General features: G+C 50.3%; 1 protein-coding gene across 3 annotated transcripts in view; it reads left to right on the forward strand.

Moving 5' to 3' along the window:
* The window catches only part of TPCN1 (two pore segment channel 1), a 42,825-nt gene extending 26,050 nt beyond the window's left edge, over positions 1-16,775 (forward strand). For all 3 annotated transcript variants that reach the window (XM_066199707.1, XM_066199710.1, XM_066199708.1), the window contains 18 exons: positions 376-475; positions 1,411-1,527; positions 2,400-2,524; positions 3,730-3,778; positions 3,977-4,040; positions 4,845-4,889; positions 5,635-5,691; positions 5,782-5,835; positions 6,184-6,256; positions 6,465-6,572; positions 7,775-7,846; positions 8,666-8,755; positions 9,447-9,562; positions 10,246-10,292; positions 10,746-10,899; positions 12,193-12,329; positions 13,031-13,111; positions 14,138-16,775. In XM_066199707.1, coding sequence (XP_066055804.1) covers positions 376-475; positions 1,411-1,527; positions 2,400-2,524; positions 3,730-3,778; positions 3,977-4,040; positions 4,845-4,889; positions 5,635-5,691; positions 5,782-5,835; positions 6,184-6,256; positions 6,465-6,572; positions 7,775-7,846; positions 8,666-8,755; positions 9,447-9,562; positions 10,246-10,292; positions 10,746-10,899; positions 12,193-12,329; positions 13,031-13,111; positions 14,138-14,260 — 1,612 coding nt within the window. In that variant the 3' untranslated portion in view covers positions 14,261-16,775. The remainder of the gene's footprint in view (positions 1-375; positions 476-1,410; positions 1,528-2,399; positions 2,525-3,729; positions 3,779-3,976; positions 4,041-4,844; positions 4,890-5,634; positions 5,692-5,781; positions 5,836-6,183; positions 6,257-6,464; positions 6,573-7,774; positions 7,847-8,665; positions 8,756-9,446; positions 9,563-10,245; positions 10,293-10,745; positions 10,900-12,192; positions 12,330-13,030; positions 13,112-14,137) is intronic.
* The last annotated feature ends 60 nt before the right edge of the window (positions 16,776-16,835 follow it).

The raw sequence follows: 16,835 nt of genomic DNA on the forward strand, positions 1-16,835 counted from the left end.
CACCTGTCTGCTAGGAAACTGGGATAACAGCAGTGAGTAAATATTGATCTGCTGTCAGGGAGAGCCCTGAGGATTAGGAAATTAGCAAAGGATGGAATAAATCTAAGGTTGTAACACCTGCACTGAGGCTGTACTGCTGTTGTTAAGTATCAAAGCACAGCCCTTAACCACATCACAAATCCCATTTGGTGTTTGGGATGAGCCAGGAATGTGCTTTGCCATATTTATTTTTTTTTCCATGAGTTCCATACAAATGTGCAAATCTTTAGGTGTGAGTTTATACAGAGACAGCCCCCCATGCCCCGTGCCTGTTGCCTGTGCAGTGGGATGTGTACCATGAGTTATTTTGTTACCCCTGTGTCCTTTGGGCTGCAGTTTCCCTGATGTGATGATGCCCTCCTACGCCCGGAACCCCTGGTCCTGTGTCTTCTTCATCGTGTACCTCTCCATTGAGCTCTACTTCATCATGAACTTGGTGAGTCCCCAGGGGAGCACTTCACTTCCCTCTGCCTGGTTTTGGAGCTCATTGCTCAGCAGAGACTTCCCCATTCCCAGAACTGCTCGGCAATTGTCTCAGACCCTTTGGCAGAATACTTCTAGAAATGGCAGCTTGGCTACAGATAGAACTCTTTTAATGTCTAACCACGAGGAATTGAACTAAATCACAGAAAACCAAATTATATGAGCATCTTTCAACTACTCTCCCATTAATATCGTGCTTGGAGTGACATACTCCATTGCTTGAAATTTATTATCCTTCTCTGTCTTAATTATTTATCATAAAATGGCATTTTATTATCTGGACTTGCCCGAAATACTTTGTAAATCAGTTTGAAGGGGATGGAATTACTCAGTATGGCAGGACTGCCGTGCTGATCACTGCAGAGTGAGAGCATGGCTGCCCAGGGGAGGATGTGAGTGCTGGAAAAGGGCTTGCCAAAGGAGCAGTGGAATTCTGCAGCCCAGGGTGAGGGATTTGATGCTTGTGGTTGGATTTCAGTGCCTTCCCAGATGGAGGGTTAACTTTGCTATGTGTTAGCCAAAGCTCCCAGGAGGGGTGAGTGCAGAGAGCAGCCCTCAAACCCTGCTTTCCAGGAACAGATCAGGGCGCTTTAATAAATCTTTTGATACGGTTTTCTGCTGGCATTTGTGTGGTTTAGCCATAGCTCTTAAATTCCACTAGCAAGTGTTGAGAGGCCAGAAACATCTGGACCTCCTTCAAAAAGTGGATCAGAGCTGTGAGCCTAGGGATCCCTTTGTGGGATCCCTCGTGCCAGCGGGACCTCGCCGCCTTCATCCCACCTCCATCAGCATTCCTGCTGCAGGCAGTGCCTCTCCTTGCTTCCCTGAAACCCTGCAGACTATAAGGGTCAAAACAGCACTTTTTTTTTTTTTCCCCTGTCTTCTCAGCTTCTGGCTGTTGTGTTTGACACTTTCAATGACATTGAGAAGAGGAAGTTCAAGTCCCTGCTGCTGCACAAGCGCACGGCCATCCAGCACGCGTACCGGCTGCTGGTCACCAAACAGGTACAGCTGTGCCAGCAACACCCCTGGGCTGGGCTGCCTCAACAGCACCTCCAAAACCAGGGCACTTATCTCTGCTGATGGTGATCAGACTCACCACGGGCTGTTGGCTTTTTCATTCATGTAGCTTGTTACCTTCTGTTTCTGGAGAAAAATAGAGTGCTCTGAATTTCAGCCCTGCGTGAGGTTATGGCTTGGTAGAGTGAGGGAAATCGGTTCTGTAGTGCATGTGATCATTGATTTCTCTCTGATTCAGTCTGGGTCACTTGAGGACTTGATTTGGCTTACCAAGCATCACTACTGAGAGGAGGGATGGGTCATATAATTGAAGATAGAATCCATTTTCCAGAACCTGCACAAGTGAACAGTGCAGAAACAGGAGGAGTTCACCTACAAACAACTTTTTACAGGAACAAGAGCTGTGGGGAGAAGGTTGATTTCTTGCTTAACTTGTTGGAGCAGGAAGAGAAATAAGACCCAAAAATAACTAACCCACCCTCTGGTAGATTAGTTTATGTTTATTGCACATAGCTGATGGTTTTTAAAAAGTGCCATGATGGGATCAGTTAGGCTGCCTGCTAATTTCCCAAGAAGAGGGGTTGAACTCTGCTTGGGGTGTCTGGTTGGACAATTTTCAGGTGATGGGGAAACAGGGAACAGTTCTGCATTTTCTGGAGGGACCGATTGCCAAGACGGCTTTCTGATCTCTGTGCCCTGGGATGAGCTTGGCGTGTTAAAGTAATAGCTCAGGGTACTTAGGGGGCTCAGTAATAATGTATGAAATCCTGCCTAAAACAAACCCAGAGTGAGAATTAAAAGCCTCTGTGCGTTCCTGCCTGATGCTGCTGCTCCTGACAGCATTCCTTTGTTGCCAGAGGCCGTCTGGAATTTCCTTCAAGCACTTCGAAGGGCTGCTGCGGTTCTACAAGCCTCGGATGTGTGCCAGGGAGAGATATCTCACCTTCAAAGCACTGAACCAGAGCAATACCCCTTTAGTCAGGTAGGATGGTCCTGCTGCTGCACTCCTTGCAGCTGGGCTGTGCTTTGGAGAGGATGGCTGGGTTTATGGAATTGGCATTGTCTGACATGTGGGAATAGGAACGGGGTTTTGTGGGAAGCTGGGAGGGTGGGTACCCTGAGAGCTGAGGTTTTCCTCGGGAGGTGCTGGAGTTCCTGCGTGCCCTCTGGTGGATACAGCGCTGTGCTGGCACTCACAGGCAGGAGCTGCTTCCCACTCCCCTGCCAGAAGAGAGGCAGGAGCTGGGGAGCAGCGCTGCAGCCTGCGAGGAGCATTTCCTCACGCAGCGCAGCCTCGCAGCTTAACAAGTTTGTGCTTTTATCCAGCAGCTGGCTGTCCCCCCCAGGGTTTTGTTAATTAAAATTTGGTTCTGCTGGTGCTTTCAGGGCTGCCATCCTCTGTGTTATGAGGCAGAGAATTGCCATTCTGGTGGGGGGTGGGTGCAGCTAACTCCAGCCGGCAAGGGAGCAGAGGAAATTAGAGCAGGAGACCTTCTCTTCCTTTTCCTTTGTTCTGGCCATAGACAGGTTCCAAGTGACTCTCCTATGAAACTGGTGCTGATGCTTCTCCTTGAAGTCAAGTGCCATAGAGAAGTATTGGAAATGGCACAGGGAGAAAGACTGAGTTGTGAAATTTGGGCACCGGTGTCACCAGTAAGAGCTTGAGATGTTCAGCATCCTCACTTGCAGACACATAAAAGCTGTTACAGGCCTGACCCCGAGCACCTAGACTGGCACTCATGTTCTATGAGTTTCTTTGCTTTCATGTACTTTTTCAAACTTCATTTTTACCTTGAAAAGAAAAATGTGCAAAGATGTTAGAAAAGGACTGTACGAGTAATTAAGCCAGCCCAAGACTTCTTCATGAAGAGCAGTGCAATCTCCATCCCTTGGAGTTGGCATCTAAGCCTCAGGTCTTTCCTCTCAGTGGTGAAATTCTGGAGTTCAGTGGAGTCAGAGTTTCCCTTAAGGACTGAAGCATTACAGAAAGGAGATTCTGGCTATTGTCAGTCAGGAACCTTTGGCCAGGCTGGGAAGAGGTCACTGTTGAGTTCTGTCAGCTGTGACTGCAGTTCTGATAAGGAGTTAATAACTTCCAGGGACTCTCCACTGGTGATGTCTGACAAGGACAATTAAGGAGCTGGTCACCCTCAAGGCTCTGATCAGATGTTTCTTTCTGTTTTGCAGTCTAAAGGATTTTTACAATTTCTATGAAGTTGTTGGCTTAAAATGGAAGGTAAGAGTTTGTTGGGTGGAGAAGAAGGGAACGGTGTGTGGGAGGGAGAGAAAAGGAGTGGTTAGAGAGGAGCTGGGTAAGAAACAAAGGCAATCTGAGAGGAGCAGGTGATGGGGGGAAGGTGGGTCTCCCTCCCTGCCCTTTTTTTTGCATGGATGTGGCTCTGACTGCTGCTGACCGTGGCTGTTCTGCCCCCAGGCCAAACGGAACCGCGAGCACTGGTTTGATGACCTTCCACGGACTGCCTTCCTTATTTTTAAAGGTAACGCACTGTTCTCATGGCAGCGTGTGTTCAGCTGACAGGAAGAGTGTTTCTTTACAAAGACACTCTGAAGTGGCTTTCTCTTATGTCCCTGGCAAACAGCTGAGGGAAGGCCTTCTGACCAACTCCCTGTGTATCCTCTGAGGCCAGAGACTTGGATTCAGAGTCTCCACGGAAGATTTCTGTCCTGTAAATAATGCTGCAGTGACTGTGGAGTGGGATTGGGGTTGTCACAAAAGCTGTTGGGCTGCCTGGTCCCAAGATGTGGTTGCAGCTCCCATTCAGGCCAAGGACAGCAGTCTGGGAAGGGAAAAGAGGCCTGACACCCCAATCAGAGCAAATCTTGCCAATTTACCTCTTGTGTCCCAAAGTTCCTGCCTGGTTGTAACCATTCAGAATGAAGAACCTGCAGCTCTTCTGAGGTGTTGTGTGCTCCTAGGGAACTGCTGACACCCTCTGATCCAAATACAGCTGCCACAGGAGCCCTCAGAGCTCTGCTGATGCTCCCAACCCTCCTTGTTATTCCAAACACGGACAGAGCATTTACCTCTGTCCACACCCCAGAAATTAGCACATGGAGACCAAACAGAGCATCCTGGGGGCTGAGGATAATGACTTCATTGCTGCTAAAATTCTAAAGGATATTTAAACTTCTTCCTGAAAAGTGAAAGTTAATCATCTGCTGATCTGTTCAGCTTCTGTGCTGAGGATTGGTGTGGAAAATGTCTCTAAGGAGAAGACAGAGGGATCTGTGGTATGGAGGATGGTGTTAGCACTCATTTTGTCATCCTTTCCTTCGCACAGGCATCAACATCCTGGTGAAGTCCCGTGTGTTCCAGTACACTATGTGTGAGTAGCAATCATGAGCTGTCTCTGCTTGGCTCTCTTGCTCGTGTGGCTCTGCTGTGCTGTGTCTGCCAGCCCTCCAAGGACTTGGTGTGGCCTGAGCTGTGGTTCATGGACTAATTTTGGAGTTTTGGTGGAGAGGGAGGGAACTGCTTCATTGTACCACCAGGCTGGGCTCTCAGCTCCGGTTCTGGAGAGGCTCCCTGGCTCAGCACCCTGTGGGGCTGGTGCTGGAGGAGCCAGCTTGTTGCCTTTAGGTGGGCTGGTGATCAGCTGTCTGAAACCTTGAGGGGTTTATCTTGCAGCTGAAGGATGCTGGATAAGGAAATGCCTTGCCAGTCAGGCACATTCTGCTCTCATGGAGCTGAGAGTGTCCTCATTGCTGGAGGGATTGCTTGGCAACTGAGCTGCCTGTGAGAAGGAGTCTGTGCTTCTCTTCTCTAGAGGAGAAAGAGTGCTTCCTCCTGGTGCTACCTGCTGGCTTCTAAATGATCTATTCCTACTCAGTAATTTGGGGGTTGGTTTGGGGTTTTTTTTTTAGTTTGGTTTCTTTTTGAGCATAAAGGCACTGCATCTGTTAAAGGCCTGGAGAAAGACATGGGGGAAGAATCCCAATTTATGAGTTCAGTTTGTTCATTGAGTGGGAACCAACGACCCTGGCACTTGTCCCATACTGCATTCTTTTTGTTAGCCTGAGAAATGGATGTCCAGGAGTGGTTTTGCTATGGGTTTTTCCTTTGTTTTCCAGACACTGTGGTGGCTGTCAATGGAATTTGGATTCTTGTTGAAACCTTCATGTTGCAAGGTAGGAAACATCACAGCTTGGTCCTTGACTGTGGTGCTGCGAGATTGGAAACAAGGGAAGACTTGAGAAAGCTGTTCTTGTGTCTTGCAGGAGGGAATTTCTTCTCCAGGAATGTCCCGTGGAGCTACGTAGTCTTCCTCACAAGTAAGCTGATGCCTCCCAACAGAGCTGTGTCATTTCCTGAGGAGCTGGGAAGGGAATTGAAGTTATAGCTTAACCATGGGTGTAGAGCCTTCATCCAGAACAATGGTGTGCCTGGCAGGGATTGTTTTGTAGACTTTTCCAGAGATAAATCTCCGTGAACACAGGAAAATGTGTTTAGTTGGAGGGGAAAAGTCTCTTGGGCACCTCACTGAGAATGAGGAGGATGAGTGGGGTCTGTTAAACCCCTGTTCAGAAATCCTTTTAAATCACCACACATCCACGAGGGCAAACCTTCCCCAGGAGCCTTTCCTGTGATGGGGCTCATCCCTGATCCCTGTTGTTTTCCAGTCTATGGTGTGGAGCTGCTCCTGAAGACCACTGGGCTGGGGCCTGTGGAGTACCTGTCCTCAGGCTGGAATCTGTAAGTGCACATTCATCTTTTTGGGTTGGAAATGCCAACTTCTGAGCCGAACCTGTAGAGAGGAGGCCGTCAGTCAGCTCTTACAATTCTCCTGCCCCTGGTCTCGTGCATCTTGTTAGGCTGGAGCAGCACCAATCCCTCTTCTCTGCTGAAGCACTGCTGATAAATCACTGCTCTTACATTTATTTTATTTTATTTTTCTTTCCAGCTTTGACTTCTCAGTCACCCTGTTTGCATTTTTGGGGCTCATGGCCCTGGCGTTTAACATGGAGCCCTTTTACTTCATCGTGGTCCTGCGACCCCTCCAGCTGCTGAGGTGAGGTGGGAAAGGCAGAGGGGATTCCAGAGAGCAGGTGGAAGAAAACAGGCTTGTTTTCCATCAGCCCCACTGGGGACTGAGCTCCTTAGCAGGAGAGGGCAGGGATTGCTCTGTGGGAATGTGACCGTGGCAAACAGGAATTGCGTGGGGTAATGAGATTAGCCCGAGTTATCAGAGTGAACGATAACAAAAACTTGGGATGGGATATGAAAACCCCGTGCTTTGGAGCTTAAGCTGATCTCTAATAGAGATCAAGGGATTTACTGGGGGCAGATTATCTTGTGTCTGCCTTCGTGGGGTTCTTACACCTCCTCTAAATTGTCTGATGCTGCTCAGAGAAAAGCTTTTCTGTCAGGGTGAGATGGTCTGAGCCAGTTTAATAATTTCCATTGAATTACCAGAAATTACAGTTTTCAAAGGATGCTGCTTTCCAGGGTGAAGTACTGCCCTGCTCTAACTGCACCTCACACTTGGAGCAACACCATGGCCTGTAACCTCTCTGCAGTTCAGGGAGCTGGGGCTGATTAACCCTCTCATGTCCAGGTACACTCACCTTCACAAACGCCTCCAGAGCCACAGGGGGAAGGGATTTTTGAGGCAAAATGTTTCATTAAAAACAAGCTGATGTAATTTAGCTCTTCAGTGAGGATTTTAGAAAACACTTCATGACACTCAAGAGGGGGAAAAAAAAATGTTTTCTCTGTTCCTCCCCTGCCAAAGCCTGTTTGGCAGCCGTGTTTCTCTGTAAAGGCTGATGGGGTTGCCAAATCTTAAATTAGCAGGCACAGTGTAGTTTTCTTTCATCAATTTTTATTTGGGTCATGGGGGAAACACAGAAAAGCTTGTGTCTTGGGAGAAGCAGGAATGAATCCTGACCCTGTACACGGGACTTGAGTAAGTTCTTACAATTTTTAGGAGTTTTAAATAGCTGTTTATGCATCATGCCCTGTAAAAAGACAGCCCTTTTTTCCTCTGAGATCCTCAGTCCTGCAGACAGTTGAATGTGTCATAAACATTCAGGTGGGACAGCAGGACCCTGGAAGGTGAGCAGAGACCACCTGAGCAAGAGCAGTGCGGTGTCAGGAAACCTCCCTGTCACTGACCTGCGAGGTAGAGAGAGCTGGGATTGTCCTTTCAGCTCTTTCCCCCAGCACCAGGAGAGCTGCAGGGTGTGGGTAACTCCTGGCCTCTCCTTCCAGGCTGTTTAAACTGAAGAAACGCTACAGGAACGTCCTGGACACCATGTTTGAGCTATTCCCTCGCATGGCCAGGTACCAACTTCTGCTCTTTGGGTGATGGCAGGGACAGGGGAGTGAAGGTTTGGGGTCAGGGTAGGCACCTGTCCAACCTGCTAAAGGGATTCATGCTCTCATCTGTCAGTGGGTAGTTAGTGATTCTTCTTAACCAGTGGAGTGTTCCAATTCCTTGGAGCAGCAACACTCCAGCACCCTGGGCCTCCTCCTGTTTTGTGTGAGGATATCTGAGAGTCCCTGGTTGTTTTAATCTTTCTCCCCCATCCCAGCTCTTGCTGAGAGATGAAGCCCCATGTGGGAAGAGCATTGGTAGGAATCCCCTCGGCCCCAGATGCTCCCCTGTCCCCAGCAGAGCCCCTGGAGAGCATTATTGTGAACTGGTGGGGCAGAGGGAGCCTAGTGCTCGAGTCTGGCCTCAAGTGGGGCCTCCTCAGCCCTGCTTCCCTTGCAGGAGGCCTGAGTTGGCTGGAGAGCCCTGCTCTTGGCACAGTCCCTGCATCCAAGGATGTGGAGAGGGCAGAAACAGTGTGTGGTGTTCTTTAGTAAAGGAGCTGTGGAGAGATGTTTATTTAACAGAAGAGGACAGACTGGGAGGGGATCCAGGCTGCTCTTTAGTTTCTCTCTCCAGTGAGTGGCAAACTCCTTGTCCAAGGACTCCCTGAATGAGAGCAGGCCAAGAACTGCAGAGCCACAGCAGCAGGGAGGGTGGGCTGGGGTTTCCAGTGCTGCTTCCCATCCCTTGGGAATTCCTCCCAGGGCAACCAGCCTAGGATTTTGTGTTTCCCTGCCTTAGCAACTCTTCAGCAGCACAGTACTCTTTCTGTTTTCTGCCTCCAGCCTGGGTTTAACCCTGCTGATCTTCTACTATTGCTTTGCCATCGTTGGCATGGAGTTCTTCGCTGGCGTGGTCTACCCCAACTGCTGCAAGTGAGTACCTCAGATCCAGCCCCCTCAACAATGCTTTTGGTGCTCAGCCAGCAGCAGGGAGCTGTGGCAGCTCCATTTCCCTGTGGAGAAGTGGCCTGAGGATGGGGCTGAATGGGGTTTTGTAGCTAAGGCAACATGTGGCAAAAATCCAGGAGATACTTCATTTCTCTTGCCCCTGAATCCCTGGAAGTGTCCAAGGCCAGGCTGGATGGGGCTTGGAGCAGCCTGGGATGGTGGAAGGTTCTCCTCCCCATGGCAGGAACTGGATGAGCTTTAGTGTCCTTTCCTACCCAAACCATTCTGTTTCTGTGATGCCAGAGTTGCTTGTCCAGCAACAAATTCACCCAACATAAATTCACCTGATGCTGGACTCTAACCTGTCCTGAGCCCTTTTCACCTTTAATGATGGCAAACCACTTGGAAATGCCAAGCTTGAATGGTGTGAGCCAAGGAGCTCAAACTCTCAGTTTCTCTGGTGTAATATTTGCTGAATGATTAGTGTGCTCCCTGTGCTTGTGCTGAGCTGTGAGGGAGAGAGGATTCCTTCCAGAGGAAAAACAAGTGTTGGCCAAGAGGTAGAAATTGCCACTCTTCTTACCACCTTCTGGAGGGGCTGGTATTTATGACTTTCTAGGTTTTCCTTGCTTTTCCAGTCTCTGCTGATTCTTTGTCCCTGTTTTTTTCCAACCAGCACTAGCACAGTCGCGGATTCCTACCGCTGGGTGAACCACACAGTTGGCAACAAAACAGTTGTGGAAGAAGGTTATTACTATCTCAACAACTTTGACAACATTCTGAACAGCTTTGGTAAGGGCACTTTTGTCCCTGGAAAAGATTATCCTGTGTCCCTGCCGAGCTGGATGGCTCTGTAATGCTGTAATGCTCATGTGAGCCTGGGACTCTCCCAGGGAGCCCTGCTAATGCACCTCACTCAGCATCCTGCTCTTTCTGTCTGGAGAGCTCCAGCTGACTAATTGTGCCAGGGCTGCTTTGCAGGGTAAGCAGAGGTCTCTGAGAGCCAGCTGGAAGCCAGCAGATCAGTTCTGGCAGGTGATCAGACCAGAGGTGTTTAAGGAGGGCATTAAATCACTGCCCTGCTAAAGAACCAACAGCGATGCCTCTCTTTAAACCCTCTGATGAAGAATAATTTGAATGTGTTGATTACTCTCCATGATTTTTCCTAATGTGTGAGCAGAATGCATATCTCCTGGAGATTTTAGAGGTCTCCATGCTCTCTGGTGAAGAGTCAGGTCTGGTTTCTTTAGGAAACAGAGATGAAGCCGTGCTGCAGGTTGTGTGGGTCTGACCCCCTTTTTCTGAAGTCATGGCACTGGGGAGGGTCTGCATTCTCTCTGGATTTGCTCTCTTTATTCAGACTTTGCTGTCTTGTGTCAGTCTTCCCTGTCGGACACTTTATATAAAGTCACTGCAGAACAGGTCAGGATGGAAAAAACAATCACCCATGTGTGTTTTCTCCCTCTTCTGTGCAGTGACGCTGTTTGAGCTGACGGTGGTCAATGACTGGTACATCATCATGGTGAGTGAGCCCTGCAGGCAGCACAGGCTCTGTCAGCTCAGGTGCACCTTCCCCACCACCACTGCTTTCCTCCCATGGTCACTTGTTGCCAGAAATCTTTTGGTCCTGCCTGTTGGGAGGCATTTAACCCCCGCCATGCTGCTGGGCACGTTTCCAGGCTTCACAGGCTGCACCAATGAAGCCACCCTGTGCTCCAGTTTGTCACGCTGCTGTCCAAGCTGTGTCCTCGTGGCACAGTGGCTCTACAGCCACTTACAGCTTTGGATGTTCTGTGTGTTTGCCTGTAGGAACCTCTTTTTTGAGCTGCAAGGACCTGTTGGGGCATTGAGCATTGCACAAGCAGTCCCTGGGGCCAGAGTGGTTATGCTGCTTTGTGCCTTTTGACAAGCAGTTAACAGCACCTCTCCCTTCTTTTGTGCACTGCTCACTTCTTCCCTCTCCTCTCCTCTTTAGGAAGGGGTGACATCCCAAACCACCCACTGGAGCCGTCTGTACTTCATGATCTTCTACATTGTGACCATGGTGGTGATGACAATCATCGTGGCTTTCATCCTGGACGCTTTTGTCTTCCGCATGAACTACACCCGCAAGAACCAGGATTCAGAAGGTCAGAACTGAGGCCTGGCTGACCTACAGTGTTGGGTCTTCTCTCCCTGGTCCTTTATTACTCTCGGAGGGAATAGGATTGACCAGAAAAAAACAGATTTTTTTTTTTTTTTTGGTTGTTTAATCCTGACATCCTGAGCTAATTATTTTGCTTTTGTGTGATATTTCTTTCTGCTCTGCCTCTCATCTCTCCCCACAGAGTTCCCCCAAAAAGCATGTGTGGGTGCATTTATGTGGGTTTCATATATGTCTGTATGTTTGCGCACGCGCGCACACACAGACGTACAAGCTTCAACCACTTGAGCCATTTCAACCAAATTCTTTGAAAATAGGAAGTCCTTGTGCATATCATGCAAGGTTTCTAGGAAACATTGCAGCAATGATATAGCAAGGCTCAACGAGGGACAGGAAGGGAAGATAGATCATTTTTTTAAACCAATTTCCCTTCCTCACTAATACACTCACTGGTAGCAGGATGTGTCTCCAAGGTGATTTGCCAGGACTTTTTGCCACGACCTGGAGGACAGCAGACACTGCCTGTCCAGTGCTTCCCACATTTTCTGATTGTACTCAGGCTGCTGATTCTGTGCTGATTTTGGACATGGCTCTTCCTCTAGGAACTGGCAGTGACTGAGCTCTCCATCCCCCTCATCATTTACTCACTGTCCTTTTCCTCCTGAGCTGGGGGGTCTGGAACTGCAGGCACCTTCCTGACCTGCTAATTCAGGTGCCAAAGCCACACTAATGGCTTACAGCCCTTCTCCTGCTATTCCTTCAGGTGAAGGCCCCAGCCCCCTGGTCTTTTAGGTACCACAAGATCAAATTTGTGTAGCCCAGGAGCTGTTAATTGGGGAGACACTTGAGATCCTTCCTGCACCCAGTTTGAAGGGAGCAGTGAAGGACATTGGTTAGCCCAGGAGACTCCCAAGCTCTCTCAGACAGGTGAAGGTCAAAAGGCAGCAATTCTTATGTGATTATTTGATTTCTTAATTTACAGGCTAGCAAAAAAACTACAAGATATTTTTTTCAAGATACCAAGGAGCCTGATGAGAATAGTTTGAGTCAGGAGGTTTGCTGGCCCTACACACCGGTTAACTTTCTCCCTGCCTTGTTGGAGGTCGAGCATATCCATGTTGTAGTCACAAAAGCAGGTACAGGCTGTACCTGACCTCTGGCTTGGTCCTGTGTGCTTTAGGCTTTGCCTTCCAGGGTTATTGTAGCAGCTGTTGAAGCAATGCTCATCTTGGAGACTTTGGGGTTTTTTTTTTCCTCTTTCTGTTTCTTGCCTCTCCAGAAGATAATGGCATTGTGCTAGAGAAGGAGATCTCCAAGGAGGAGGTGATTGGCATAATTGAGCTGTACAAGAGGACTTCAGCTGCCACCGAAACAGCTCAGCTGCAGAAGATCGTGTTGCAGATGGACAAATATGGGGTAAGAGGAAACTCTGTGGGTTCTCACCTTCAGGAGAGGGAGGTGTGCCAGGGCCACTTGGTCTGTCTGGAGAGAGAAGATCCACCTGCCTCTGTAGTGTTTGTGAGGGCTGAGCTGGAGGGACTCTGCAGCAGCACAGAATTTGCTGTTCCAGAAAAGCAGCAGCCTTGCATAGCCTTGGCAGAGACTCGTCCCTGCTGCCTGCAGACTTCCCCTAGAGCTGTCCTGGCCTCATGCTGACTGGAAAAAAGCATTTAGTTTTCCTCTAAGGAAGCCACTATCTCATAATTCTGCCTCTCTCACTGTGCCATCGTACACTGAGGCTTGGACAGCCCTGGAGCATTATGCAGCAACATCATGGCATTGATTCCAGGGCCTTCCTTTCCTCATGGCACTTCTTATGCTTCCATTCTAAAACATTCTAAATTGGGAAGATGAGCCCCTGTCTCAGAACTGTTTGTCTCATGCATCTGGGAAAGGCTGAAGCGGTTGTTTTAACATTGGCCATGATGTCACCATGACACAGGGCAGGTGCTGCAGCCTCTCAGGTGACAACAGAAGGAGCCTGGGGTGGTCTGAGCTCATCAGCGGGTGATGGGTGTCCACAGGAAGGATGCCTGCAGTTCCAGGACGGACCCAGCTGCCCAGTGACTGATGAATGTCTTTGTTGATGTTTCCTCCTCCTTGCCCCAACTCTTTAGCAAATGTCAACAGTGTTTCTGGGACGCAGGTCGAGGACCAAGAGCGATCTGAGTATGAAGATGTATGAGGAGGAGATACAGGTATGTGGGCCTGAGCTGGAGCTGCCACCAAGTCTGTGGTGAGGACATTCCCTGGAATAACAGCCCATCCTTGCAAACCCTGGGGACTGCTTTCCTGTGAGACCCGGGGTTCGTTACACCACAGAGCACATCAGAGCTCCTTAGCGGGTGCAGCTGTGTCAGGCCAGTCACAGTAACCACACTGGGGGTGTGCACAGGCACTTCTGCTCTGCTCAGCTGCCCTGGGCTCCCCGAGTGTCTGCTGGGGCTGTGAGCACAGTTTGGTGCTGCTTGGGGCTTGGCTGCTGAGCTCAGGGCTCTTAAACCTCTGGAATGTGGTTGTTTGAGCTTAGGCGTGTCTGTCTGACACAGAAACCAGGGCTTGGCCCAGGCAGGACTGCCTGGTTTGCAGGCTGAGCAAGATGGGAGACAAGTAAATCAGCAGATTCCCTGGGATTTTAGCACCTTCCTGTCAGTGCCATCAGTCAGGAGCTTTCTGCCATGGGTTTGGTCAAAGGCAGTTGGAGGTTGTGGGCTAATGTAATGATTAGCGCTGAAAGAATTAATCTTGTGACCATCTGAATGTGTCCTTTGTCCCCAGAGCAGACAGACTGGGGATGAGTCTTGAGTCCCCCTAAGGAAAATGCACATTATTTACCATGGGGTTGGGTCATCTGCAGTGAAACTTCCTGCCTGTTCTGTTTGGTCTGTGACTGAGGATGTGACATCCTGGGACACCCTGGGTGCTGCCCAGCACCAGGGGCAGCTCTGCAAGTCCCAGACATCATGGGGAGGGCTGTACTCAAGCCCTGGGTGTTCAGGAGGGACATCCTGAGGGAGGGAAGTTTCCTTGGGCTGTGGGTTGCAAGGTCTCAGTGCATCCACCTCCCGGGTTGTTCCAGGAGGTTAGGCTGGATCCAGGGCTTTGGAAAGAGCCCTCAGTGCCTGAAAATATGTGCCCTCACACGGCAGTGACAGCAGGCTGTGCCCTTCTGGGGTGTGAGCGGCACAGCCTGATCCCTGCCTCTTTACCCCTCCCCGCTGCAGGAATGGTACGAGGAGCACTCCAGGAAAGAGGAATCTCAGACACCACTGCAGGAGCCTGCATCTGCTTCCAGCAGCTCTCTGAAGCCCCTGAGCCTCCGACAACGCTCCCAGACTGTCATTTAGGCCTAGCTAACGCGAGCCACCTTCTATGCAATAACCTAGAGTATTCCTCCCCAGGCTGTCTTCTGGGAGGCTGTATATAGATCTGTCAGTGTACCAGTGTAGGGATCAAATCTCGCCCCCAGCAGTGGTTGCTGAGAAGCCAGAGGCGCAGGGGGCTCTGGGGACGGCTGCTGCACACAGATGGAGCGTGATGCCCCATGCTCAGCACATCTGGGCAGAACAGAGCCCTTGTCCCTCAGAGCCCCTTCCCAGGCTCCAGCTCCCGCTGCTTGTCTTACCACTAACAGACCTTGGGGAAAGGGACGTGTAATCCATTAACAGCAGGGAATTCGCTGAAGTCACCTGCTTAACAGTAAAACTTCGGCCCTTTTGAAAGATCCCTGTTGCTCAAAGGGCACCATTAACCTAGGGACAAAAGATCAGGGAGTGAGTTTTTGTTTCTTCTCCGCCTTCCTTACGCAAAGAAAGGGGAGGTGGTGTGAAATCTCAGCACTTTTGGAAGGGCAGCCTGCCCTCCCCCTCCTTTGTGGCACACCTAGATGCACGCCCTGTAGTAGCTCCAGCTCTGAATACTGAATTTTGCTGTCCCCGAGCAGTTCTGAGGCAGAGCTGAGGGCCAGCACCTCGTCATGTTATGACCACAGGTGGGACAGGGCTTTGGAGACTCTGTCTCTTCTGTGTCTGCATCACTGCTGGTCAGTCCTGCCCATGGCACTGCCCGGGCTTGGGGTCACCTCTGCAAACCCCAAACCTCCTGTCTCTGTTCAGGGAGGCGCGTTCTGCAGGGGGATGTGGCTGTTGGGCTCTGCCACTTGGCCACCTGCTCTGTAAAACCTCTCTGGCTGGTCCTTAGCTCCCATAAATCACTGGGAAGAAGAGTGGAAGGTTTTACAGCTCCAAGTCTGGCTTTTTTCTGCCTGGCTCTCTGCGTTAAGGAGAGCTCCTGGGCATCTCACAGTCCTGCTGGTCAGTCCTCAGTCCAGCTGGGCAAGTCCCAGCATAGAGTGGGGCTCCTCCCTTGCAGGAGTGTTTCTCAGGCTGGAAAACATCAGCTCAGTCAGATCTTGGGAAGATCCACTGAAAAGCTCTGCTGTTCCCCTGGATTTTGGGTGAAGGTGCAATGTGGAAGGCAAGGATTCTTCTCACCTGTCTGCTTTTCTGCACCTGGGAGCTGAGGAGTGAGGAGGAAGGGGGGAAAGGGATCACTTCCCAGCTCTGCCATGTTTGTGGGATTGTGGCAGTTGTGTCATCAGTTGTCACCATTTGTCTCTCCAAGTCCCTCATTTCCCTGTCAGTGCTGGAAGTTGAGGGCTGCCAGTCCCTGGCAGCCAGGAGGTTCCCTCACCTCTTGCTGTTTGATCTTTCCTCAGGTTCAGACAAAGAGTGGAGCTTCCTGGGGAGGCTTCCCCCTTCCTCCAGGTGCATCAGACGGTGGGAGATCTGTGTCCCCATTCCCTTTGTCCCACACGCCTGTCTGCTCCTTGGTGGCCTCACCTCGTGGCACAGGGACAGCAGGAGAGGGCTGATCCTCCTCCCTGGGCAGCTCAGGAGCATCTCCTGGGTGGGTGAGACTTTCAGAGGGAGGCAAGACAGAGCTGCTTCTGGAAATCTCTCCCTCCATGGCACGGTGGGAGCACTTGGAAGGAGTGGGAGAGCAGCTTCCCAGGCAGCTCGCACGCACCAGTGGCTGCTCCCAACCCTTGCCAAATTCCCTGGGTGCCTCTCAGCGGCTCTTTGTTTCCTTTCTGGATACTTGCAGGTATGGAACTACTTCTGAGCTGACCCGTGAAGGACCTCAAAGGGCTGTTTTCCAAACCATAAATTCAACCACAAATTAACGAGCACTGCAGTTGTTGCTCTTGCAGTTGCTCTGCGTGGAGTCGCAGCCCGGGTGGTTTATCCAGATTAGTCCTGGGGCTGCAGGAGAGGGCGTTTATTGTGCTTTAAGTTGTGGCCAGGATGAATGAGCATTATGAAGGTTAGCAGGGGGAAAAAAATGTGGCTGTGTTTAATCTCCACATTCCCCTACAGCCAATTTCTCCTGGCAGGGCTGTCAGTGACCGTTTCTTGGGTGTTTTCTGGGTGTGAAAGAGCTGTGGCTTGAAGCTGTGTTGAGGAAGGCACTGACCACTGATGATGCAATAAAGGGCTCCCTGGAGGGCTGGGGGTCAGGCTGCTGCCTCCAAGGTGTTGATCCTCCCCCACATACCGGCCGTGTTCATTATTTTTGTAAAACCAAGGAGGGTGGCAGGAGTTTGCTTCTTCCATATGACTTTGGAAGGAAACAAAGTTTGAGTACGGGGCATCCCCTTCTATTTATCCTCCTCTCCCTCCCCCAACACACAGACTGACGACGGAGACAATCATTTTGTAGGGAGCACGGGAGGAAGCACTGCAGGATTTTGTATGCTGGCGTTTTGTTTATATAAAACCCCGATTTTATGGACGTGTCTGTCAGATGTTCTCTAGATTTTTTTTCAGGCGCACTAATAAAGAGCATCCTCGGCTTCGTAAAGGCAGCGGCTTCCTTTCCTCCTTCCCGTGTTATTCCAGGGGTGGGGTTGGGCCAGGCTGG

The sequence above is a fragment of the Chamaea fasciata genome, unplaced genomic scaffold (genome assembly GCF_029207755.1).
Source record: "Chamaea fasciata isolate MVZ Bird 193981 ecotype frontalis unplaced genomic scaffold, bChaFas1.0.hap1 SCAF_18, whole genome shotgun sequence".
Lineage (NCBI taxonomy): Eukaryota > Metazoa > Chordata > Aves > Passeriformes > Sylviidae > Chamaea > Chamaea fasciata.